The sequence below is a fragment of the Diaphorina citri genome, unplaced genomic scaffold (assembly GCF_000475195.1).
Source record: "Diaphorina citri unplaced genomic scaffold, Diaci psyllid genome assembly version 1.1 scaffold1523, whole genome shotgun sequence".
Classification (NCBI taxonomy): Eukaryota; Metazoa; Arthropoda; class Insecta; order Hemiptera; family Psyllidae; genus Diaphorina; species Diaphorina citri.
In genome coordinates, this window is record NW_007378949.1 from 22,324 (window position 1) to 47,422 (window position 25,099).

Sequence of the window (25,099 nt, forward strand, 5' to 3'; positions counted from 1 at the left end):
TAGGATTCTGTGCTTTTGATTTAACCCTTAACTGGTTAGGTGATTTTTTTGTAACACTCAAGGTGAGGCGGGAACTGACAGACCCCACGCGAACTTTTGGCTGTACATTCATGAAATTTTGATGGATTTAATTTCTTTCTTTTCTATATTAATTTTAAGATTGTTTTTAATAAAAGCAGCAGAAAATAATGCACAAAAAATAATAGGAACCCAATTTTTATTGCACTTCAAAATTTTTGGTCTCAAAAATTTTCAAAAAAGCAGCACTTTGCAAAAATAAAAATAAAAAATATTTAGAAAATTCTCTTTTGGCAATTCTTGCAATGACATAGCAGAGAAAAGAATGGAGTATAGAAAATTGAAAACCATTTATATCTAAGTTATACTCGAAAAATTCTGCGCGGGTTTGAATTTGGCGTTTTTTACTTTCCTTATCCTATAGGAAGGAAAGTAATGTATTTCTAGTATAATTTAATTATACATGGTAAAGGTGGTACCTATGTCAGACGTTTTCACCACAATCTAAGGAAAGATCTATCCTGCAATCCGTACTGTAGGGATTTGTGTCATTTACTCTAAAATTAAAGTTTGGATCATCTAAACTAAATTCTAGGTCATTTTCACTAAAAATTTTCTTGCCTAGAACTAATTTTTTGCCTGAAAAAGAAAAATCAGAAAGTACAAAAACCGTCACACTTTAAGGAGTTTAAGGTGAGGTGGGTGTAGGGGATAGCAAGGTGAAGAGGGGGAGGATTACCACTCACCTGGTGTGTTTCTTCACGCTTACTTTGATGCCGGCGTTGTCCTTTAATTCTAGGTCATTTTCACTAAAAATTTTCTTGCCAAGAACTAATTTTTTGCCTGAAAAAGAAAAATCAGAAAGTACAAAAACCGTCACACTTTAAGGAGTTTAAGGTGAGGTGGGTGTAGGGGATAGCAAGGTGAAGAGGGGGAGGATTACCACTCACCTGGTGTGTTTCTTCACGCTTACTTTGATGCCGGCGTTGTCCTTTTCTTCCTTTGGGGTGTGGATCGGAAAAAGAGTGTGTTCACTGTGTGGACTCATGGACTGTATGGCCGCATGGCGTGGTTATGTATCTTGTGTAGTGGCACTTTAGGAACTGAGGAGCGGAGAGAGAGAAAGGCCTGCGCTTCGATCTATGATTTAAGTAGGTAACGCGTGACAAGTTTAGTGTCTCTCTGGACAAAGTTTACCGGGTGGTGTTGACGTACCGACCCGGTATCGCGTAAACAGTGGGGTCTCACTCAACTTTGAAGATTTCTGGCAGACACAAATTACGTAATTTTTTCATAGTTTACTGGGAACCACAAAGGCCTCAGTGTTACGGGTGGCCGCTACGACAAAAACGAATTTGGCATTCCACCAGATAAATTGAGTTTAAAATTTGAATTTTATGGTTTCAATAAAAACACAGTTGAACTCTCCAAGTAATACTTCTCACAAAGAGTAGATCTTGCCCTCGGGTCATGGATCAGATATCTCTATGTGTTCCTGACTTGAGACTAAGACACAGAGAAAATCCCGACTTTTTCTATATTAACAAAAATCTGAGAAGCTCGTACCTTCACTCAACCATTCCATCCGGTTTAATGTTATACAACAAACATTCTCTTGATCTCGATCTTTCGACGGCGCCGAGGAGGTTCAAGGAGGTGTGTAGGACAGTCTTGGGCGGGGGTCGTTTCCCCTCGGGGAGAACAGAAGAGTAGGTATTTCTCCCTTGTTTACATAGGTAGGACGTAGGCAGGTAGTATTAAGATTCATATTATGTATTAATAGGTATTAATTGTATGTTTTGTAATCACCCGTGTAATTGCATGTAAAATGCGTTCGGGCGAATTGTAAAAAATAAAAAAAAAATAAATAAAAATAAGAAATGCTGATATCGCCGCCTTCCTGCTCAACAGCAGGCTGCCAAGATGACAAAGGATACCATATTTGAGGATTACTGATATGCATGAAGAATGAGAAAGGATAACCAGAAGATATGAGATTGTTTATTTTGACAGAGTGTTTGATGACCAAAAAAAAGGGGGAAATTTTGATATGATGGAGAAGAGTAAATTATATGAATAAAGCAAGCTTGTATTTTATGGCTTCGTGGGGTTTGCATGCGGTCGCGCTTGTTTATGGTCGCGCTGCGCGCTCCTGGGGCTTCGCAGGGTGTGCATATAGTCGCCCCTTAGACATTAATTTAGGTACAAAAGAAGAAAATAGGGAATGCCTGAGTTTTGTTTCGAAGAAAAAAATAATAATAATAATAATAATAATAATAATAATAATAAAAAATCTGACTGAAAACTAAAAGCGAGAGAAATACAGAGCGTTCGAAAAGTCTTGGAACCCCTGAATATTTTTTGAATGGCTAAAGATGAGAAGAAATTTTATTTGGGTCAGTGTTTTATCTTTTAAACTTTTTTAAGTAGGTAGTCGCCAAATTTTGGCCGGAGCCAGGGTCGGCCCCAGGGGAGTCAACTTCAAAATCTTAAATCGAAACCCCCTGATTGTAATAGATAATATTAAAGGCCTTAAAAAACATAGAACTTTGATACAAGTTTGAGCTCGATCCAACAAGCAGGGCCGGAGTTGTGGCCTATTCCACTTTTAATTTTGCCATGTTATTAATAATAATAATATTGAAGTTTATTTTATATCACATTAACAATAAAATGTTCTTTTGGAATAAATCCCTTTAAGTACTAGAGTACTAGGTATTAATTGTATGTTTTGTAATCACCCGTGTAATTGCATGTAAAATGCGTTCGGGCGAATTGTAAAAAACTTCTTAATTATTTTTCTTCTTAAATTTTCTTCATCTTCTTTATTAGTTCATTCTTAAGTTTCATTTATATTTCATTGTTTCTTGATAGATCGAATTCTTTTATTTTTAATTTCATTTTCTTTTCATTTTCAATAATTTCAATTTCTTTAAGTTCGTCTGGTAATGCTTCCCCTATGTTCGTTCGTGCTTCCCCTATTCCGTCAATAGGGGAAGCACGAAGCACCCAAAATGGTAAATTCGTTATTTGATAAGTGATTTGTGCTTCAAATAGGTCCCACTAATGATTCAGATAGAAATCCAGACCCAAAAATAAATTTTTGACTATAAATATCAATTTTCACCCCCCGGAGGCCATCAGGGCTGAAAGTTTAAATTTCATTTTTGGGTCTGGATTTCAAGATGAATCATTAGTGGGACCTATTTGAAGCCCAAATCACTTAACAAAATGAATTTCCCATTCTTGGTGCTTCCCCTATTGTTGGGAGAACATGACAAAATTAAAAATTGAATAGGCCATAACTCCAGCCTTGGTTGTTGAATCGAGCTCAAACTTTTGTTGACCCCCTTGGGGCCGACCCTGGCACCGGCCAAAATTCGGCGACTACTTCAAAAAGTTGCATTTTAAAAGATAGAACACTAACCCAAATTTCAGCTCCTCATCTTTATCCATTCAAAAAATATTCAAGGGTTCCAAACGTTCTGTATATACACAGGAAAAAGTTTTGCTGGCCTCAAAGTGTCTTCCCCAGTGCAACTTTTGCCCAATTTCAGATTTTCCCATTTACTTACTCATCAAGACCTACCATCCTGCCAAATTTCAAGTTTCTACGACATCGGGAAGTGTTTCATAATTTTGATGAGTGAATCAGTGAGTCAGTCAGTCGTAAAATAAGCGATTTTCAAGCCGTTCTTTCTACCCTTCCGTTAAAGCTAGAGCTTCGGAATTTAATAAACAAGTATAGCTTACATTACGTGGAAAATTAACAAAGTTTTGATAGGGGTAACAAGCAGGGTCCGTCCCTCCGGGAATTTTTTAGCCCGTAGTGATTAGAGAAAATCAGTACCTATGTACCTACCTGATTTGTTTAATATTCAGTTTATTATTATTCTTGATTTGATTTTTTGATTTTACTTTTATGTAATGATTTAAAATCAAGACTAAAGCCCGTTCTCCCTTTATTCCCAATATAATGTCACCCATCCATTTATTGGCCTTGATCGGCGTAACTTAACATAGATGACGCTAAAACCGGTCTTAAATTAACGACTGAAGTGTTATCTAAAACTTTCTCGCTTTGAGTTCATAGGTCGTCGCGACAAATTTCAAGATCAGAGCTCAATTGTGTGAGAAAATGTGAAAAAAAAATCCCACAATTACTCAATTAACTTTAAGTCACCCATCCATTTATTGGCTTTGCTCGGCGTAGCTTAACATAGGTGACGCTAAAACCGGTCTTAAAATAACGACTGAAGTGTTATCTAAAACTTTCTCGCTCTGAGTTCATAGGTCGTCGCGACAAATTTCAAGATCAGAGCTCATTTGTGTGAGAAAATGTGAAAAAAATCCCGCAAAAACCAGTTTTTTTGGATTTTTGGCTTTATGGCTTTCTGGACAAAATTTGCACCACCATTTTCGTATTCCTGGTAAAAAGACCTTTAATTTGATATATAGGTCGACCAGGTTTGGATAAGTCCTTCTATGGGAACAGACAGAGTGACAGACAGAGTGACAGACAGACGACACCGAAGCGAATACAATAGTCCGTCCCTTATACCTTTTTATTACTATTGTAATAATAAAGGAAGGACGGACTAAAAAATACCTTTTTATTACTATTGTAATAATAAAGGACGGACTAAAAATGCTTCAAAATGTTTCGTGTAATATACCTACACACTGGCGTGCTCAGGCCGGAAGGCCGGAACTTTGCCTGGCGCATTGCCGTGCGCCTAGATATTTTTGTTTCTGAGTCTTTTGTATTATAACTGTATGTACCTATTTTGTTGTTTCACAGGGGTGTTATATTCAACGAACTTCACAAGTTATACATCAAGCATGCATGTCATGAATATCTCGAGAATTGGCCGGAGTTGGTTCGTTACTGTGGCTACCGAGAAGACAATATTCCTCAACTAGAAGATGTGAACACCTATCTTAAGAGTAAGTACCTATACAGGGTGAACACGGAAAACGTTACCAAAAGCCTTAGGTAGGTAGATTTCTGAGGTCGTTTCAAAAAAAAATCTAACTTTTTTTACCTATCTCGATCGAACTCAAATTTGTAGGTACCAAAATGCTGTATTTTTGAAGGTCTTTCATGTGGTATGTACAGGGTCCGGCAGAAAGAACGAACGGTTTTCATTTGCCTATAACTTCGTTAAAACTTGTCAGAAACTGGTGATATTGCTATCGTTGTGTTCCTCAGAGTCCGAGTTTTTGAAAAAGGGGGTTCGCGGAAATCGGAGCATCGTCCGTTGCTTGCAGAGACATTTTTACTTTCTATTACTACAGTATAGCGAGCTATACTAGTAATGAAAGTATTGCAATCGGTCCAAATTTTCAAAACCGTTTTGGGATCCCCTGATGTCAAAAAAGTTATTTTTAGCCCATGGTCTGTAGGTACGTTTAAATGGGAAAAAGTAGAAAGTTGTGAACAAAATATCTCAAGAACGATTTGTCGTAGAGAAATTAAATTTGGTATGCTATCCCGGTATGGTCCAAGTAACAATTTGGTAAAAATCGGATAATCACCCATCCAGATATTAACCAAAGTAATTGTTACTTAACCCTCATTTCGTGGGAAAATGTTGAAAAGGTTGTGAACAAAATATCTCAAAAACGGTTTGTCGTAAAGCGATGATATTTGGTATGATATACCGATATGTTCCAAGGACGCGACTGTAACAATTTGGTAAAAATCGGATAATCACCCATCCAGATATCAACCAAAGTCAATGTTGCTTCGAACTTCGAAAAAAAATCAATTTTTTTATACTTTATATGATTCCTTATCACACGGGGAGTATTTTAAGATAAAAAAAAAAAATTTGGGTCGAAAATTGGCCGCCGTAGGGGGTCGATTTTGGACTTGGAAATTTTTTAAAAAAAGTTCAATTTTTGGATCCCTCATTACGTGGGGAGGATTTTAAAATAGGAAATTTTCGACCAAAAATTGGCCCCCGTGGGCGGCTCAGGCTCGGGACTTGGAAAAATTTTAATTTTTTTTTTTTTATACTTTATATTATGATTCCTTATCACACGGGGAGTAATTTTTAAGATAGAAAATTGTTGGTCGAAAATTGGCCGCCGTAGGCGGTCGACTTTGTAGCGCTAGGAGGAGAGTGTGCAGAAAAAAATCTGGTGTGAACATCACACGACTTCCTTATCCTATTGAGTGATGCTTATTTTGGGTGTTCTTGTTCTTACACCCTAACTTTTACAATATCTCTAACCGTTTAGTCGGTATAGCTCAAAACCGTCGAAAACCGCCAAAAAGCGGTCAATATACCACCTATCTCAACAAAATTGTCACATTTGACATCTATGTACATACCAAACTTCAAGTCTCTAGCTCTTACTGTTCTCGAGATATTTCGTTTACAGACAGACAGACAGAAGGACAGACACACGGACCAGTGACTGAAACATTGGGTTTAGGCTCTAGGGACCTCAAAACGTATTTTGGCACTAAAAACTGACCATCGAAATTTGACCCGATTACATTTTAGGTAGGTACTTTCCTTCCTATAAGATAAGGAAAGTAAAAAGGGTCCACACTCCACACTTAATGAGAGTTGTGCTCTACAAAAAACTTCGATTTCCAAAAATGACCAGATATCCTGAAAACTCATAGGGCCGGTTAGAGTATTTTTTACATTCTGAAAAAAGTCGAAATTTTCGTCAAAAACGGCAAATTTTCGCCAAATCCGTTCGAGAAAGAACATAAAAAAAAAAAAAAAAAAATGGGTTCATTTTTTTACTTTCCTTATCCTATAGGAAGGAAAGTAATGTAATCGGGTCAAAATTTCGATGGTCAGTTTTTAGTGCCAAAACACGTTTTGAGGTCCCTAGAGCCTAAATCCAAAGTTTCAGCCATTGGTCCGTGGGTGTGTCTGTCTGTGTGTCTGTCTGTCTGTCTGTAAACAAAATATCTCGAAAACGGTAAGAGCTAGAGACTTGAAATTTGGTATCTAGATGTCAAATGTGACAAGGATGCGACACGAAACTTTTGATTAAGACCGGTGCAACGGTTGGCGGCATTTTAACGCTTTTTGGCGGTTTTCGGTGTAATTTAACAATATATCGGGAACGGTATGAGCTAGAGACTTGAAATTTGGTATGGAGTTTAGAGCTAGAGACTTGAAATTTGGTATGTAGATGTCAAATGTGACAAGGATGCGACACGAAACTTTTGGTTAAGATCGGTGCAACGGTTGGCGGCATTTTACCGCTTTTTGGCGGTTTTCGGTGTAATTTAACAATATATTGGGAACGGTATGAGCTGGAGACTTGAAATTTGGTATGTAGTTTACAAATGTGACAAGAATAAAACACAAAACTTTTGGTTGAGATGGTTGCTGCGCTTGGCGGTATATTGACCGCTTTTTGGCGGTTTTTGACCGTTTTTTTTTTTTGGCCGTTTTCAGCTATACCGACTAAACGGTTAGAGATATTGTAAAAGTTTGGCTATATGCTATAAGAACAAGAACACCCAAAATAAGCATCATTCAATAGGATGAGGAAAGTCGTGTGATGTTCACACCAGATTTTTTTTCACTGGTTAAATCGCCTCTTGAAAATTTAAAAGAAAATGCTGATCAGGGAAATTTTTAAATTCAAACTTACCAAAAAGTACCAAATACATAGGTACTCACAATACCAAAGAGATAATTTTAGCTACTGTTTTAAATTTCATTTACTTTGATGGAATTTTTTTGTAGATTTCATTTCTGAAACTCATTTTTCTGTAAGTTTAATAGGCAAAAAGTTATGGCAAAAACATAAGGAAAGGTCATGAATATCCAAGAAAAAAAAAAAATGGTGGGTATCTCGGAAACTAAGCGAGATGGAAAAAAGTTATAATATGTATGTATTTAGAATATTTTTTGTTGGAAATGACATCAGGAATCTATCCTAGGCTTTTGTAACGTTTTCTGTATTCACCCTGTATGTACATAGGTACGTACCCCATGAATAAAGACCTTAAAAAATACAGCATTTTGGTACCTACAAATTTGAGGTCGATCTCATACTTACTTACTTTCTTTTCTCTTCTTTCCGTCTTTCGGAGCTATGGACTTTTTACTATTGAAAGTTGCCATATTCTTTCTCTGATAGGGAAAAAACCAAAAATACCTAGTGAAAGCATTGTGGAAGATGATTTTTACTTGTAACAGATTAACCATCATGTTTCATCTCGAACTTTGGACCCAAAATTGAGTTTCTGAATATCGTCCTTCTGAATAGGGTCAGGTATTACCTACAGTTCATTGGACTACTGGAATAATATGTTTGTTACAGGGAAAACTGGATTTCAGTTAAGACCAGTAGCAGGGTATTTGTCACCCCGGGATTTTCTATCTGGTTTGGCATTTCGAGTTTTTCATTGCACCCAGTATATTCGTCATTCATCTGACCCCTTCTATACTCCTGAACCGTAAGTTCGATGTACTATGTATGTAGCTACAGACCATTAAGCATCCCTTCTATACGCCTGAACCGTAAGTTCGATGTACTATGTATGTAGCTACAGACCATTAAGCATCCCTTCTATACGCCTGAACCGTAAGTTCGATGTACTATGTATGTAGCTACAGACCATTAAGCATCCCTTCTATACGCCTGAACCGTAAGTTCGATGTACTATGTATGTAGCTACAGACCATTAAGCATCCCTTCTATACGCCTGAACCGTAAGTTCGATGTACTATGTATGTAGCTACAGACCATTAAGCATCCCTTCTATACGCCTGAACCGTAAGTTCGATGTACTATGTATGTAGCTACAGACCATTAAGCATCCCTTCTATACGCCTGAACCGTAAGTTCGATGTACTATGTATGTAGCTACAGACCATTAAGCATCCCTTCTATACGCCTGAACCGTAAGTTCGATGTACTATGTATGTAGCTACAGACCATTAAGCATCCCTTCTATACGCCTGAACCGTAAGTTCGATGTACTATGTATGTAGCTACAGACCATTAAGCATCCCTTCTATACGCCTGAACCGTAAGTTCGATGTACTATGTATGTAGCTACAGACCATTAAGCATCCCTTCTATACGCCTGAACCGTAAGTTCGATGTACTATGTATGTAGCTACAGACCATTAAGCATCCCTTCTATACGCCTGAACCGTAAGTTCGATGTACTATGTATGTAGCTACAGACCATTAAGCATCCCTTCTATACGCCTGAACCGTAAGTTCGATGTACTATGTATGTAGCTACAGACCATTAAGCATCCCTTCTATACGCCTGAACCGTAAGTTCGATGTACTATGTATGTAGCTACAGACCATTAAGCATCCCTTCTATACGCCTGAACCGTAAGTTCGATGTACTATGTATGTAGCTACAGACCATTAAGCATCCCTTCTATACGCCTGAACCGTAAGTTCGATGTACTATGTATGTAGCTACAGACCATTAAGCATCCCTTCTATACGCCTGAACCGTAAGTTCGATGTACTATGTATGTAGCTACAGACCATTAAGCATCCCTTCTATACGCCTGAACCGTAAGTTCGATGTACTATGTATGTAGCTACAGACCATTAAGCATCCCTTCTATACGCCTGAACCGTAAGTTCGATGTACTATGTATGTAGCTACAGACCATTAAGCATCCCTTCTATACGCCTGAACCGTAAGTTCGATGTACTATGTATGTAGCTACAGACCATTAAGCATCCCTTCTATACGCCTGAACCGTAAGTTCGATGTACTATGTATGTAGCTACAGACCATTAAGCATCCCTTCTATACGCCTGAACCGTAAGTTCGATGTACTATGTATGTAGCTACAGACCATTAAGCATCCCTTCTATACGCCTGAACCGTAAGTTCGATGTACTATGTATGTAGCTACAGACCATTAAGCATCCCTTCTATACGCCTGAACCGTAAGTTCGATGTACTATGTATGTAGCTACAGACCATTAAGCATCCCTTCTATACGCCTGAACCGTAAGTTCGATGTACTATGTATGTAGCTACAGACCATTAAGCATCCCTTCTATACGCCTGAACCGTAAGTTCGATGTACTATGTATGTAGCTACAGACCATTAAGCATCCCTTCTATACGCCTGAACCGTAAGTTCGATGTACTATGTATGTAGCTACAGACCATTAAGCATCCCTTCTATACGCCTGAACCGTAAGTTCGATGTACTATGTATGTAGCTACAGACCATTAAGCATCCCTTCTATACGCCTGAACCGTAAGTTCGATGTACTATGTATGTAGCTACAGACCATTAAGCATCCCTTCTATACGCCTGAACCGTAAGTTCGATGTACTATGTATGTAGCTACAGACCATTAAGCATCCCTTCTATACGCCTGAACCGTAAGTTCGATGTACTATGTATGTAGCTACAGACCATTAAGCATCCCTTCTATACGCCTGAACCGTAAGTTCGATGTACTATGTATGTAGCTACAGACCATTAAGCATCCCTTCTATACGCCTGAACCGTAAGTTCGATGTACTATGTATGTAGCTACAGACCATTAAGCATCCCTTCTATACGCCTGAACCGTAAGTTCGATGTACTATGTATGTAGCTACAGACCATTAAGCATCCCTTCTATACGCCTGAACCGTAAGTTCGATGTACTATGTATGTAGCTACAGACCATTAAGCATCCCTTCTATACGCCTGAACCGTAAGTTCGATGTACTATGTATGTAGCTACAGACCATTAAGCATCCCTTCTATACGCCTGAACCGTAAGTTCGATGTACTATGTATGTAGCTACAGACCATTAAGCATCCCTTCTATACGCCTGAACCGTAAGTTCGATGTACTATGTATGTAGCTACAGACCATTAAGCATCCCTTCTATACGCCTGAACCGTAAGTTCGATGTACTATGTATGTAGCTACAGACCATTAAGCATCCCTTCTATACGCCTGAACCGTAAGTTCGATGTACTATGTATGTAGCTACAGACCATTAAGCATCCCTTCTATACGCCTGAACCGTAAGTTCGATGTACTATGTATGTAGCTACAGACCATTAAGCATCCCTTCTATACGCCTGAACCGTAAGTTCGATGTACTATGTATGTAGCTACAGACCATTAAGCATCCCTTCTATACGCCTGAACCGTAAGTTCGATGTACTATGTATGTAGCTACAGACCATTAAGCATCCCTTCTATACGCCTGAACCGTAAGTTCGATGTACTATGTATGTAGCTACAGACCATTAAGCATCCCTTCTATACGCCTGAACCGTAAGTTCGATGTACTATGTATGTAGCTACAGACCATTAAGCATCCCTTCTATACGCCTGAACCGTAAGTTCGATGTACTATGTATGTAGCTACAGACCATTAAGCATCCCTTCTATACGCCTGAACCGTAAGTTCGATGTACTATGTATGTAGCTACAGACCATTAAGCATCCCTTCTATACGCCTGAACCGTAAGTTCGATGTACTATGTATGTAGCTACAGACCATTAAGCATCCCTTCTATACGCCTGAACCGTAAGTTCGATGTACTATGTATGTAGCTACAGACCATTAAGCATCCCTTCTATACGCCTGAACCGTAAGTTCGATGTACTATGTATGTAGCTACAGACCATTAAGCATCCCTTCTATACGCCTGAACCGTAAGTTCGATGTACTATGTATGTAGCTACAGACCATTAAGCATCCCTTCTATACGCCTGAACCGTAAGTTCGATGTACTATGTATGTAGCTACAGACCATTAAGCATCCCTTCTATACGCCTGAACCGTAAGTTCGATGTACTATGTATGTAGCTACAGACCATTAAGCATCCCTTCTATACGCCTGAACCGTAAGTTCGATGTACTATGTATGTAGCTACAGACCATTAAGCATCCCTTCTATACGCCTGAACCGTAAGTTCGATGTACTATGTATGTAGCTACAGACCATTAAGCATCCCTTCTATACGCCTGAACCGTAAGTTCGATGTACTATGTATGTAGCTACAGACCATTAAGCATCCCTTCTATACGCCTGAACCGTAAGTTCGATGTACTATGTATGTAGCTACAGACCATTAAGCATCCCTTCTATACGCCTGAACCGTAAGTTCGATGTACTATGTATGTAGCTACAGACCATTAAGCATCCCTTCTATACGCCTGAACCGTAAGTTCGATGTACTATGTATGTAGCTACAGACCATTAAGCATCCCTTCTATACGCCTGAACCGTAAGTTCGATGTACTATGTATGTAGCTACAGACCATTAAGCATCCCTTCTATACGCCTGAACCGTAAGTTCGATGTACTATGTATGTAGCTACAGACCATTAAGCATCCCTTCTATACGCCTGAACCGTAAGTTCGATGTACTATGTATGTAGCTACAGACCATTAAGCATCCCTTCTATACGCCTGAACCGTAAGTTCGATGTACTATGTATGTAGCTACAGACCATTAAGCATCCCTTCTATACGCCTGAACCGTAAGTTCGATGTACTATGTATGTAGCTACAGACCATTAAGCATCCCTTCTATACGCCTGAACCGTAAGTTCGATGTACTATGTATGTAGCTACAGACCATTAAGCATCCCTTCCCTTCATTTTCCCGTGGGAAATAGAAAAAATCCCCGCTCCATTCACAAGTGAGTTGGGTTTTGAAAACTCGCCTCCCAATAACCATAATACAACGAGCACAAAGATTCATCATGGAGGTATCGATGTTATGGATAGGAGAGAAGAAAATTAGTGCAGCCCAAAACAATGTGAGTCGGCCATCGCGGATCCACTTCGTTACAATTGAATTGAATTGAATTATCACTATTATATTCGTGCAGTGTGAATGAGCCTGCTACTTTTTTCTGACTTTCTTTGCACCCGATCTTTGCATTGAAGTCCCCCATCACCAGGACCATGTCATACTTCTGAACCCGTGCTAGTGTATTGTCCAGTTCTTCATAGAAGGATTCTTTATCTTCATCCGGCTTTTCTTCCGTAGGCGCGTGTACAGATAAAATAATGGTGATGTTTCTGAATTTGCATTTCAGTCTAATTTTGCAAATTCTGTCAGTTATTGTTTTGTACTCAAGTATGCTGCCTCTGATTGATTTGTTGATCAGGAAACCAGTGCCTAATTGTCCTTTTCTCTGATTAGGTCCACTGTAGATAAGGCTGAAGTCTTTTTTATCAATTTTCCCCTGACCCTGCCTTCTAATTTCTTGAATGGCTATCAAATCAATATCATCCTTGAGCATTTCCCCAGCCACCTCTTGCATTTTACCAGCTTGCAACAATGTTCTTACGTTCCAAGTGGCTAGGATAATATCGGTAGTAGTGGTTCCAATCCGTTGTCCAGTCCGAGGGCATTTCCTAATCCGTCCAGTTTTCATCCGAGGCTTCGTTGGAGGATTCACAGCAATTTAAACCAAATGGTTCTTTTACGCTATCGGGGAGCTAACCCAATGAGCAACCCTCCTCCTTCATCCAGCCTTGGGACTGGCACAAGCACTTACTCAAGCATGTGAGCAGCCACTTACCCTCAAGCGTTGTACAGTCGTTCGCGGGAGACCCTGTATACATATACATATTGCTCGGTAGGTGGATATCTCCGTTTTTCTGGTGATTTTGAAAAAGTGGTCGGGAAACTTTTAGTAGCCCTTGACCTGTAGTATTCGCCATTTTAATGACATCGATTGACGGATTGACATCGATTAATGCAACACCCTGTATTTTTAGTCCGTCCTTCCTTTATAAATTATAATAGTAATTAAATAAAAGGTATAGGGACGGACTATTGTATTCGCTTCGGTGTCTGTCTGTGTGTCTGACCTCATAGAAGGACTTATCCAAACCTGGTCGACCTATACCTATATCAAATTAAAGGTCTTTTTACCAGGAACACGAAAGTGGTGATGCAAAATTTGTCCAAAAAACCAAAAAAAAAAACTGGTTTTTGGGGGATTTTTTCACATTTTCTCACACAAATGAGCTTTGATCTTGAAATTTGTCGCGACGACCTATGAACTCAAAGCGAGAAAGTTCAAAAAGAGATGTGAATTCAACAGTAGTGCAACTGGTTTCAGTTTTGGCAAAGGATAATGCTCTTTCCAACATGAAAAAATCTGGTGTGATTATCACACAACTTTCCTTATCTTATTGTATTGAATGATGCTTTGATTGTTGTCCCATTGTAACTTTTACAATATCTCTAACCGTTTAGTCAATATCACTGAAAACCGACAAAAAACTCAAAAAGCGGTCAAAATACTGCCAACCACAGCACTTATCCTAAAAATTTCGTGTCGCATCCTTGTCACATTTGACAGCTGGATGCCAAATTTCAAGTCTCTAGATAACACTTCAGTCGTTAATTTAAGACCGGTTTTAGCGTCATAATTATATGTTAAGCTACGCCGAGAAAGGCCAATAAATGGATGGGTGACTTAAACATTATAAATATGGTAGTTATAAAGGAAGAACGGGCTCTAGTCTTCATTTTAAATCATTACATGAAAGTCTGTAGGTACATATTTTATGTAGTTATAAAGGAAGAACGGGCTAGTTATAAAGGAAGAACGGGCTCTAGTCTTCATTTTAAATCATTACATGAAAGTCTGTAGGTACATATTTTATGTAGTTATAAAGGAAGAACGGGCTAGTTATAAAGGAAGAACGGGCTCTAGTCTTCATTTTAAATCATTACATGAAAGTCTGTAGGTACATATTTTATGTAGTTATAAAGGAAGAACGGGCTAGTTATAAAGGAAGAACGGGCTCTAGTCTTCATTTTAAATCATTACATGAAAGTCTGTAGGTACATATTTTATGTAGTTATAAAGGAAGAACGGGCTAGTTATAAAGGAAGAACGGGCTCTAGTCTTCATTTTAAATCATTACATGAAAGTCTGTAGGTACATATTTTATGTAGTTATAAAGGAAGAACGGGCTAGTTATAAAGGAAGAACGGGCTCTAGTCTTCATTTTAAATCATTACATGAAAGTCTGTAGGTACATATTTTATGTAGTTATAAAGGAAGAACGGGCTAGTTATAAAGGAAGAACGGGCTCTAGTCTTCATTTTAAATCATTACATGAAAGTCTGTAGGTACATATTTTATGTAGTTAAATTGTTTATCTCTTTGAATATTTTTAAGTTTTGTTTGTTTGTTGTTCATTTCTCTAGTGACTGCTGTCATGAGCTACTGGGTCACATGCCTCTCCTGGCAAATCCAACATTCGCTCAGTTCTCTCAGGAGTTGGGCCTTACTTCACTGGGAGCTTCAGATGAAGATGTGGAGAGATTGGGAACGGTAAAGTTATACGAGTATTCTGTGTTTACTATTTGCGTACTGCAAATCTAGCCTTTAGGGGTGCAAAAGCTAGTGTAGGTATTTAAAAAGAGAGGGTCGGCGTTAGGAAGGGCATCCAGCTGTAAAGAACCCCGCCAAAACTAAAACCATGTTAGGCACAGCTAATCTGTCCATAGTCCATTAAAGCCTTCATGCGACGTGCAGGTATCTCGCCTGACACCTGTGGGAAGTGTGCAAGGGCTACCGGGTCAAGGACTGGCCCGGTTAAAAAAGTTAGCCCTGAGAGTAAGAGTGGAAAGTGAGAATAGGAACTTTGAATGTAGGATCAATAACAGGCAGAGGGAGAGAAATAGCGGACCTTATGTCCAGGAGAAAAATTCAAATACTATGTGTACAAGAGACTAGGTAGAAGGGGAATAAATCTAAAGATATTGGTGATGGGTGTAAGTTGGTATACAGTGGACAGACAGTAGGGGGGGGAGAGGAATGGTGTGCGTATTGTATTGAATAGCGAGATGAAGAGTAAACGCTGACGTGACGTGGGATGACGCATTATGACGAGGGCTGACGTGGAACCACGTTACGTGTGAAAAAAAAAAAATCTAAACAAAGGATTCGGACGATCTGACGATCACGAACAGATGTGGTCAAGACAAGTACCGGACTTCTTAGCTAATCCTGTTGGTCGATTTATAAGAGACATGTATCCTCTTATTATCCCCCCGGGGGCTTCGCGTGTTCGCAACGCGGGGTTGCGTATGCGGTCGCGCTGCGCGCTCCCGTGGGCTTCCCGGGGTTGTGCATGGGGTCGCGCTTCGCGCTCCCTTGTTTACGGTCGCGCTGCGCGCTCCCGGGGGTTTCGCGGGGTTGTGCATGGGGTCGCGCTTCGCGCTCCCTCGTCACCTATGTTAAGCTACGCCGAGAAAGGCCAATAAATGGATGGGTGACTTAAACATTATATTGGGAATAAAGGGAGAACGGGCTCTAGTCTTGATTTTAAATCATTACATGAAAGTAAAATCAAAAAATCAAATCAAGAATGATAATAAACTGGATATTAAACAAATTAGGTAGGTACAAAGGTATTCTTTAACCATGATCGAATAAACTACGGACTAAAAAATTCCCGGAGGGACGGACCCAGCTTGTTGTGGGGGTTCAGAGTTACGCCATCTCTCTCACTCAAATGTAGAAAGAAAAAGACAGAAAACTCTCGGTCTCGTACAACATACAGCTGGTTATTGTTTATTGTATAGGGAACTAAAGAGCGTGTTACAAGTTTTGAAAGAACTACTCTTGAGGAACTACCTAGTTCACTGAAAAGAGTAGTTCATTTTTTTAGTTCAATGAATCTTTACACATCTCTACATACCTATTATTGAAAATTATTTTTGAAGGTTTCAAATTCTCTTTTTGTCTAAATTTTGACAACCTGTTTGTCAGAAGTATGTAACCGTCCTTGATCCATACAAATCGTATGTTCTTCTCCTTTGCGAATGCCTTCATTTCCGCCAATAATAGTTTGGTAGTCACAGTCACATGCTCATGAATGAAAAGGTCACTAGCCCGGAGATGTTGGTTCACATGCTTCGCATTCAGATTCTTCTTCTCACCCAGGCTGCGCTTGTACTCCTTGTACTTGGTCAGTACTGTGTTGCGCATTGGGTCAGAATTAGTATGAGTGAGTGAGTCAGTCAGTTACACAAGGGGCTGTATATATTTAGGATATAGATTGATTAGGATATACAGGGTGGTCCAGAATTATAGGGACAACGGCCTACAGTAGATATATGGGATCATTTCCAACAATAATCATTCCCATATGCATGAGCGGTTTCGATCGGTTCTCTAGATAACCGCCATTTTCCAAAAGTGTCGGCCCTTAAAAGTGGTGAGATCAGAAAATTAAGGCCAAGTCTGCATTCCCAATTTTTCGTATCTGCCGAAAATGCTGGATCTCAATTCCTTCAACCTTCTCTCAATTTTAACTTCGCAATGTTTTCCTTTTATTTTCATGTTAATAATAAGTACCGTATAGTACATATATTTATGTTGATATCTACTACCATGACATAACAAAAATAATAGACTAACAACACCATCACCTCTAAAAGCTCGCAAATAGCTAGGTAATAAGTAGATCTGTACCTACCAATGATGTGTAAATATAAATACACACTTAGAAAATCTGTTGTGAACATCACACGACTTTCCTTATCCTATTGAATGATGCTTATTTTTATGTTCTATAGTAACTTTTACAATATCTCTAACCGTTTAGTCAGTATAGCTGAAAACCGCCAAAAAACGGTCGAAATCTGTCCAAAAGCGGTCAAAATACCGCCAAGCGCAGCAACCATCTCAAGCAAACGTTTTGTGTTGCATCCTTGTCACATTTATGAACTTTAGCTTATACCGTTCCCAAGATATTGTTAAATTACACCGAAAAACGCCAAAAAGCGCTAAAATGCCGCCAAGCGTTGCGCCGGTCTTAACCAAAAGTTTCGTGTCGCATCCTTGTCACATTTGACAGCTACATATCAAATTTCAAGTCTCTAGCTCTTACCGTTCTTGAGATATTTTGTTTACAGACAGACAGACACAGAGACACACACACGGACCAATGGCTGAAACTTTGGATTTAGGCTCTAGGGACCTCAAAACGTGTTTTGGCACTAAAATCTGACCATCGAAAATTTGACCCGATTACATTACTTTCCTTCCTATAGGATAAGGAAAGTAAAAATGTCTTTCTTTGTGTTACCATATCACAACTTTGGTGCTCACTGCAGCATTGTAGGATTTAGGATTTTTCCAAATACACATATCGCAATAATCCAGCTCCCAATTACCTACCATGCTGGCACCGGTCGCTATGCGCATTTATATTACATAGCTACTCATTTTCCTCACGAGGCTGAGTGGGCCCCGTAACGGCCAGTCACGGAATCAATCATTTGCATGATACAAATTTCTTGGCCCCGCCGGGAATCGAACCCGGGTCTCCCGCGTGCAAGGCGAGCGCAGTGACCACTACGCTATGGGAGCTGAATTTACGGAGATATTAACGATACAAAGGGAGAATCCGTCAATTTCCTACAATGCATCCCTGTCCACCAGTTTCTTTCTACCGTCGCGCCGAATTTTCCTCCAAAAACAACACGAACAACACACCAACAACAACGACAACAACGGTGGACAAACAATTTTCTCCCACCTGATCGAGGTGGTGGTGGTGGTGGTGGTGGTGGTGATGTCGTTATTATTGGTGTTGTTGATGTTGTTATTTCTTTTGTTGTTCGTGTTGTTTTTGGAGGAAAATTCGGCGCGACGGTCTAACTTTTACAATATCTCTAACCGTTTTGCCGCTTTAGCTGAAAACTGTGAAAACCGCCAAAATCGGTCGAAATCTGTCCAAAAGCGGTCAAAATACCGCCAACCGCAGCACCTATCTCAACTAAACGTTTTGTGTTGCATCCTTGTAACATTCGTGAATTACATATTAAATTTCAAGTCTCTAGCTCATACCGTCCCCGAGGTATTGTTAAATTACACCGAAAACCGCCAAAAAGCGGTAAAATGCCGCCAAGCGTTGCACCGGTCTTAACCGAAAATTTCGTGTTGCATCCTTGTCACATTTGACAGCCAAAGTTCAAGTCTCTAGCTATTACCGTTCTCGAGATATTTTGTTTACAGACAGACAGGACAGACAGACACACACACGGACCAATGGCTGAAACTTTATATTTAAGCTCTAGGGACCTCAAAACGTGTTTTGGCTTTCAAGTCTCTAGCTATTACCGTTCTCGAGATATTTTGTTTACAGACAGACAGACAGGACAGACAGACACACACACGGACCAATGGCTGAAACTTTATATTTAAGCTCTAGGGACCTCAAAACGTGTTTTGGCACTAAAAACTGACCATCGAAAATTTGATCCGATTACATTACTTTCCTTCCTATAGGATAAGGAAAGTAAAAAGATGAAGTTCCTTCTCTGGCACCTTTGTGTGCTAAAGTAGGTACCTAGGATTTGTATATCTCACAGTATACAAGACATTGATAACGAATGGAGACTACTACCTTTAACAGACCTACCAGATAAAGTGAAAAATGCCAAAAATATTGAAGAATTCTGGGTAGAGCTTTACAACCTAAAAAATCTGGTGTGAACATCACACGACTTTCCTTATCCTATTGAATGGTGCTTATTTGGGTGTTCTGTTGTAACATTTACAATATTTCTAACTGTTTAGTCAGTATATGCTCGTAGCTGAAAACCGCCAAAAAGCGGTCAAAATACAGCAGCCAACCGCAGCACCTATTTTAACCAAAGGTTTTGTGTTGCATCCTTGTCACATTTGTGAACAACATACCAAATTTCAAGTCTCTGGCTTATACCGTTCCCAAGATATTGTTAAATTACAACGAAAACCGCCAAAAAGCGGTAAAATGCCGCCAACCGTTGCACCGGTCTTGACCAAAAGTTTCGTGTCGCATCCTTGTCACATTTGACTGTCGTACAGTAACATCTGGCAACACTGTGGAGTTGTTGAGGTTAGTTGAAAATCTAACTGGAGAGCACATTGTGACTTTTGAACCTGACTGTAAAATGTTAAGACGTCTTCTTTGTAATAATTGTGTTAAATGTTAATAAAGAATAAACGTGATTTGTGTAATTGAAATAAAGCTAAAGAAAGGATTGTTTTAATTTCCCCCTCACGACACGGTTTCAGGCGTATTTTCCCAAGCAGAGCTTTGTATATCATTTACGAGTTTTTCAAGCTCGAGGTCGATTTGTTCCTCTGTCTGCAAAGGTGCGCTTAGGTTGATCTTGCGTGCAAGTGATAACACAGGATTCAAAGGAGACAGAGTTGCAGACATGGAAAAAATTTCCTGACAGACGCTTGCCTGCCATCTGGCCTGGGAGCCCTCATGGTGCGGTAAGATGGATTAGAAAGACATGGCCCAACTTTGAGAAGTGTAAATTTTAATTTAATTATGATATTATGATGATCAAATTTATTTAGTTATGATATTATGATGATCAAATTTCCTGAAGAATACTAACCTGCAACTACTCATGATAATTCAAGATGGCCTTGAATGCTTTGCCGAAGCTTGAAAGTGTGAATTTTAACCATGATGACCTAAAAGATTTTCAAAGAAGATTTAATCCAGGGGTGGCCAGACTTTTTTCGTTGCGGTTCCCTTCTTAACTTTCAAAAGTGTTCGAGGTCCCCCCCCCACCCACACCCAAAGAATAAAAAATAAATATTTATCTTCAGAGAGATAGATCCAGAAGCTACAACTTCTTGAATCAGCTCTGGCTTTTATTGCGATGTCGTTTTTTAATTTTAAAATTTCATCAATGATTTGACAATTGGGCTATTTTCTCAGCTACGGTAGTCATCTCTTTAAGTTCCAAGTCATTGAATGGATAAGCCATGTATTCTAAAATGACCTCAAGCTCACCAAAGTCCTTGAATCGTCTTTCAAATTCGTCTTTCAAAGCTTCAATCTGTTGTTTGAATTAGCACAAATATAAAGTATCGTCCAACTCGTCCTGTAGTTCTTCTTTCAAGCATTTAAATGCATTTATGTTTCCGTTTTCCATTGAAGAAGCAAGATAAACATTTTCTCTTTAAAATGCTCTTTCCAAGAATCAGTGAATTTCTTGTTACAACTTGTTTCCGTATAGCTGCGTTTACTACACTTCAAACCGATGCCGATGGATAATAATACCTATGAAGGTACCTACCTACCAAAATATTCAAAATAGGTATCTCCATTAGGTACTCAATAAGGTACATTTACACTTTCATTTTTTCCCGTTTCTCACACAAATTTGGTGGGCAGTATATGCTTGCAACTTTTAACGGATATGTTCTAGTTTGCACAGTAATGCACATAATCTGGGCCTTGTTTGTTTCAGTTTTAAATTCTTCATAATGTTTTATGTTTTCCTTGATTAAGATACCAGCCCCACCACGAGGCTTGTTACTCGGGTGCATTGCATGGTAGAATTTGTATTTGTTTATCTTACACACGGACTCGTGTGTAGTATGAGTTTCTGATATCAAAACAATATCTATGTTTTGCTGTTCCAGCAGTAATTGTAGTTCAAGTTTATTTTTTAGCAACCCGTTTGAATTCCAGGCAAGAATTGATAAGGTGGTAGGGGGGTTCATGATCGAGCCTTGGGTTTGCGACCCGGCTTGGATCGCTGTTCAATTGCTTCAACCCTAGTAGCAAGGGATGTTATTTCTGATTTTAAACCTCTTATCTCATTTAGAATAAGTGAGAGGGTTTGGTCTGACCCCTGGGAACTAGGTTTCGGGGGAGGAGCGTTGTTTCCTCTCACGACTTGAGCCCAGGAAGTTTTCGGGGGGTTTCCAGCTTTTACAGAATTTTTGTTCTGCGGCTTTTTTGCTGGTGCAGTTTTACTTCTGGCTGGCTGGGAAGCCTCTCTAGCAGCTTTGCGCTGCTGTTTGCGCATGGCTTGCGCTTCTTTTGCAACGGAGCAGCCACGGTAATTAGCTGGGTGATCTCCGTTGCAGTTTGCACACTTAGCTCTGGTGTTGGGCTGTTTCTCACAATTGATTGTGAGGTGATTTTGGGCACATTTCACGCAACGTGGGGTTATGTTGCAGTGATTTTTAGTGTGCCCAAAGTCCTGACATCTTTTGCACTGTGGTACTAGTCTGTCTCCTTTTATTGGACAGATTTCTACCACATTGTGCAAGATTCTATTTATTTTATAGATGCTTTCTATATTTTCCTCACGATCGAAGGAGAGGACGACCATATTTAAGGGGGACTTATCTTTATTAGAAAGTTTTCTACTTACATTGATAATTTTATATCCTAGGGTTTGTAGCTCACAAAAGATTTCTGCCTCTGTCCACTGGTGATGCAGCCCCTTAGCTACCACTCTTATCGGGCGGGTCTGCTTATTTTCATAAGTGTGGAAACTTATTTCCTTTTCTTTCAGTGACGAAACCATTTTACGGTAATCGTCACTGTTTTCCAAATTTACTTTTAATATTTTATCATTTAGTGGCTTGATGACAAAGCCATCTCCTGCGCTTTCTTTCGCAAGCGTAGTGAGACTTTTAACATCCGTTGTCTCCACTTTGATTGGTGGGGGTTTCCTTTGTGCCCCCTCCTGGTTTGGTTTCTTCTCCTGAGGTTCCTGAATCCTACTGTTGATCTTTCTTGTCCTCTGATTTGTGCCCTTCCTCTTCTTCTTATTGGTATGAGTGGTCCACTCACCTTCCTCCTCCACTGTGTCTTCCTCGTCTGTCTCGAATATCATTGACTGAGCAGTTGAGGGTCTGTTTTGTTTAACAGATGATGCAGGGGGTGCAGATTTAGGGCTGGTGCTGGCAATGCTGGCTCGCATATTGTCTGCGAGAATGAGATCATTCTTCTCTTTCAGCACGGCTTCCAGTTTCCAGACTAGTCTACTGATGACTTGTTCTAGTGCCTGAAGAGGCTGTGGTAGGCTGAAGGTTTTCAGTTGTTGCTTGATCACCTCAAGCTCCTGAAAGTCTTCTGCAGACGTTTGGCTGAGATTTGTAAATCTCTGAAGTTGCTGGCCAGAGGTCAACAGAGGGTTTTGCTCAGTTCCACTGAGTTCCTGATGGGCTGCTGAGGAGTCCATCGGAGTCCCCATCATGGCTTGACAACAGTCAAGGGGTGACCCCCCTGATACTGGACCTGACTATTACACTCTCACTGACACTGATACGAAATGTTTACTATCACATTGTCACTGTCAAATGTTTAAAAATAATATTTTTTGTTTATACCTATCTACGCGAAAGGAGCAATAGAGCAACGCACAACCGTACTCTATGACTTCTGGTGATACTCCCCTGTCATGCTTGCAATATTTATATAAAAAAAGTTCTAAATACATGACGTTCTAAATACATCCCCTGTCATGCTTGCAATATTTATATAAAAAAAGTTCTAAATACATGACGTTCTAAATACATCCCCTGTCATGCTTGCAATATTTATATAAAAAAAGTTCTAAATACATGACGTTCTAAATACATCCCCTGTCATGCTTGCAATATTTATATAAAAAAAGTTCTAAATACATGACGTTCTAAATACATCCCCTGTCATGCTTGCAATATTTATATAAAAAAAGTTCTAAATACATGACGACCGAAGGTTGTGATCTGGTTGCCCATGCATGCACTAACTGGATTTACAAAACATACAATTAAAGTTAAAAGCTTGGCTCAAATCTGAATAGCATTATGTAAAGTCTACAATCTACATTGTGGACAGGTGCATGAGAATAATAATATTCTGGTCAACATATTAAATATTTGCCTTCATTGGAGGCAGTCGTGGTCAAATGAATGAATAGAGTACGCCCACAACGAAAGGAATCATTGAGAATGTAGGTTGGTAAGTGAGCTTAGTATGGGAAACACAGATTGATAAGGTAAGCTTACGAGAATAATCACAGAATCTACAATTTAATTGAACAGTAAACTATCAAAGTACTGAACTTATTGAAAATGTTATTCCATGAGCAATGTGTACCTACCTATAAAGCAATGTTGGTAGAACACATCCCTCGAAATCTTAAAACAAAAGCAAAAGAAGGAACACGGAACTTGAATGAAAACATCAAGAGTAAACAATGCTTCAAATATTATGCAAGGTCCGGTGTCAAATTCCTGTCCTGTGGAGTGGGAGGATATTGTGGAACCGAAACCTTTCAATAATCTGTGGTCAAACACACACACCTGGGGTGACCTGGGCCCCACTGGGGTGAAATAAATCAAGTCCTTTCACCACAGGGGGGGGGCAAGGTCCAAACACTAAGGGAGGGGGGGTGGATGCTCCAAAATTTTCGGAGTCTGGCCCACAGTGCAAGTCGAAAAATAATTATAAAGAGGAGTAGGTACAATGAATGTGTTTGTAATTTCAGCTATACTTCTTCACAGTAGAGTTTGGTCTGTGTAAGCAAGATGGAGCACTCAAAGTGTATGGAGCCGGCCTTCTGTCTTCTGTCGCAGAATTAACCCATGCTGTCACGAACGCCGGTGATAAGATAAGAAGATTTGATCCAGCAGTTACTGTTAGCGAAGAATGTATCATAACTGCTTACCAGAATGCTTACTACTATACCGATTCGTTTGAAGAGGCTAAGGAGAAAATGAGGTAAAAGATTGGTATACCTACATACGAGTATAAGTATTACGCTCCCGTGAGCTTTCTTCTCATTTAATAGATGCTGAATCCGCTCCGGAAAATATAAGAGTCACAATCCGAATTCGCTCCCGTATGTCCGCATTTCCACCCTTAACATCATTAAACTGTGCTAGCATAAATACAGGGTGCACCAGAAAAACACTGACAACGGCTCAGGGTAGGTAGATCTCATCATTTCGGAATTAGTATGCAGCCGTTAGGTCATATGTGTATGAGGTCGCGCTTCGCGCTCCGTTGGCTTCGCCCCTGAAAACTAATATCGTCCCTGAGTTATGAGGTCGCGCTTCGCGCTCCGTTGGCTTCGCCCCTGAAAACTAATATCGTCCCTGAGTCTTGTCCCGAAGAAATGAAAACTAAATGCGGGAGCAAGATATTAAACGTAGGAAAAGTTTTGCTGGCCTCAAACTCTGTTCCCTGTGTATTTCTTATGGGGAACTTAAAAAACGTCAATATCTCGGGAACGGTTTGGAATTTCGGGGGTTTTCGATTTTTCCCAGTATGTACAAAAAATAAGGAATCCAATGGTGAAAACC

The 25,099-nt window shown here is 39.6% G+C and overlaps 1 protein-coding gene across 1 annotated transcript in view; it reads left to right on the top strand.

Annotated features, from left to right (window-relative positions):
- The first annotated feature begins 1,473 nt into the window (after nucleotides 1-1,473).
- LOC113470334 (tryptophan 5-hydroxylase 1-like) overlaps nucleotides 1,474-25,099 on the top strand; it is a 29,593-nt gene continuing 5,967 nt past the window's right edge. The window contains exons 1-5 of the mRNA XM_026828703.1: nucleotides 1,474-1,727; nucleotides 4,820-4,965; nucleotides 8,326-8,461; nucleotides 15,193-15,319; nucleotides 24,283-24,515. Coding sequence (XP_026684504.1) covers nucleotides 1,489-1,727; nucleotides 4,820-4,965; nucleotides 8,326-8,461; nucleotides 15,193-15,319; nucleotides 24,283-24,515 — 881 coding nt within the window. The 5' untranslated portion in view covers nucleotides 1,474-1,488. The remainder of the gene's footprint in view (nucleotides 1,728-4,819; nucleotides 4,966-8,325; nucleotides 8,462-15,192; nucleotides 15,320-24,282; nucleotides 24,516-25,099) is intronic.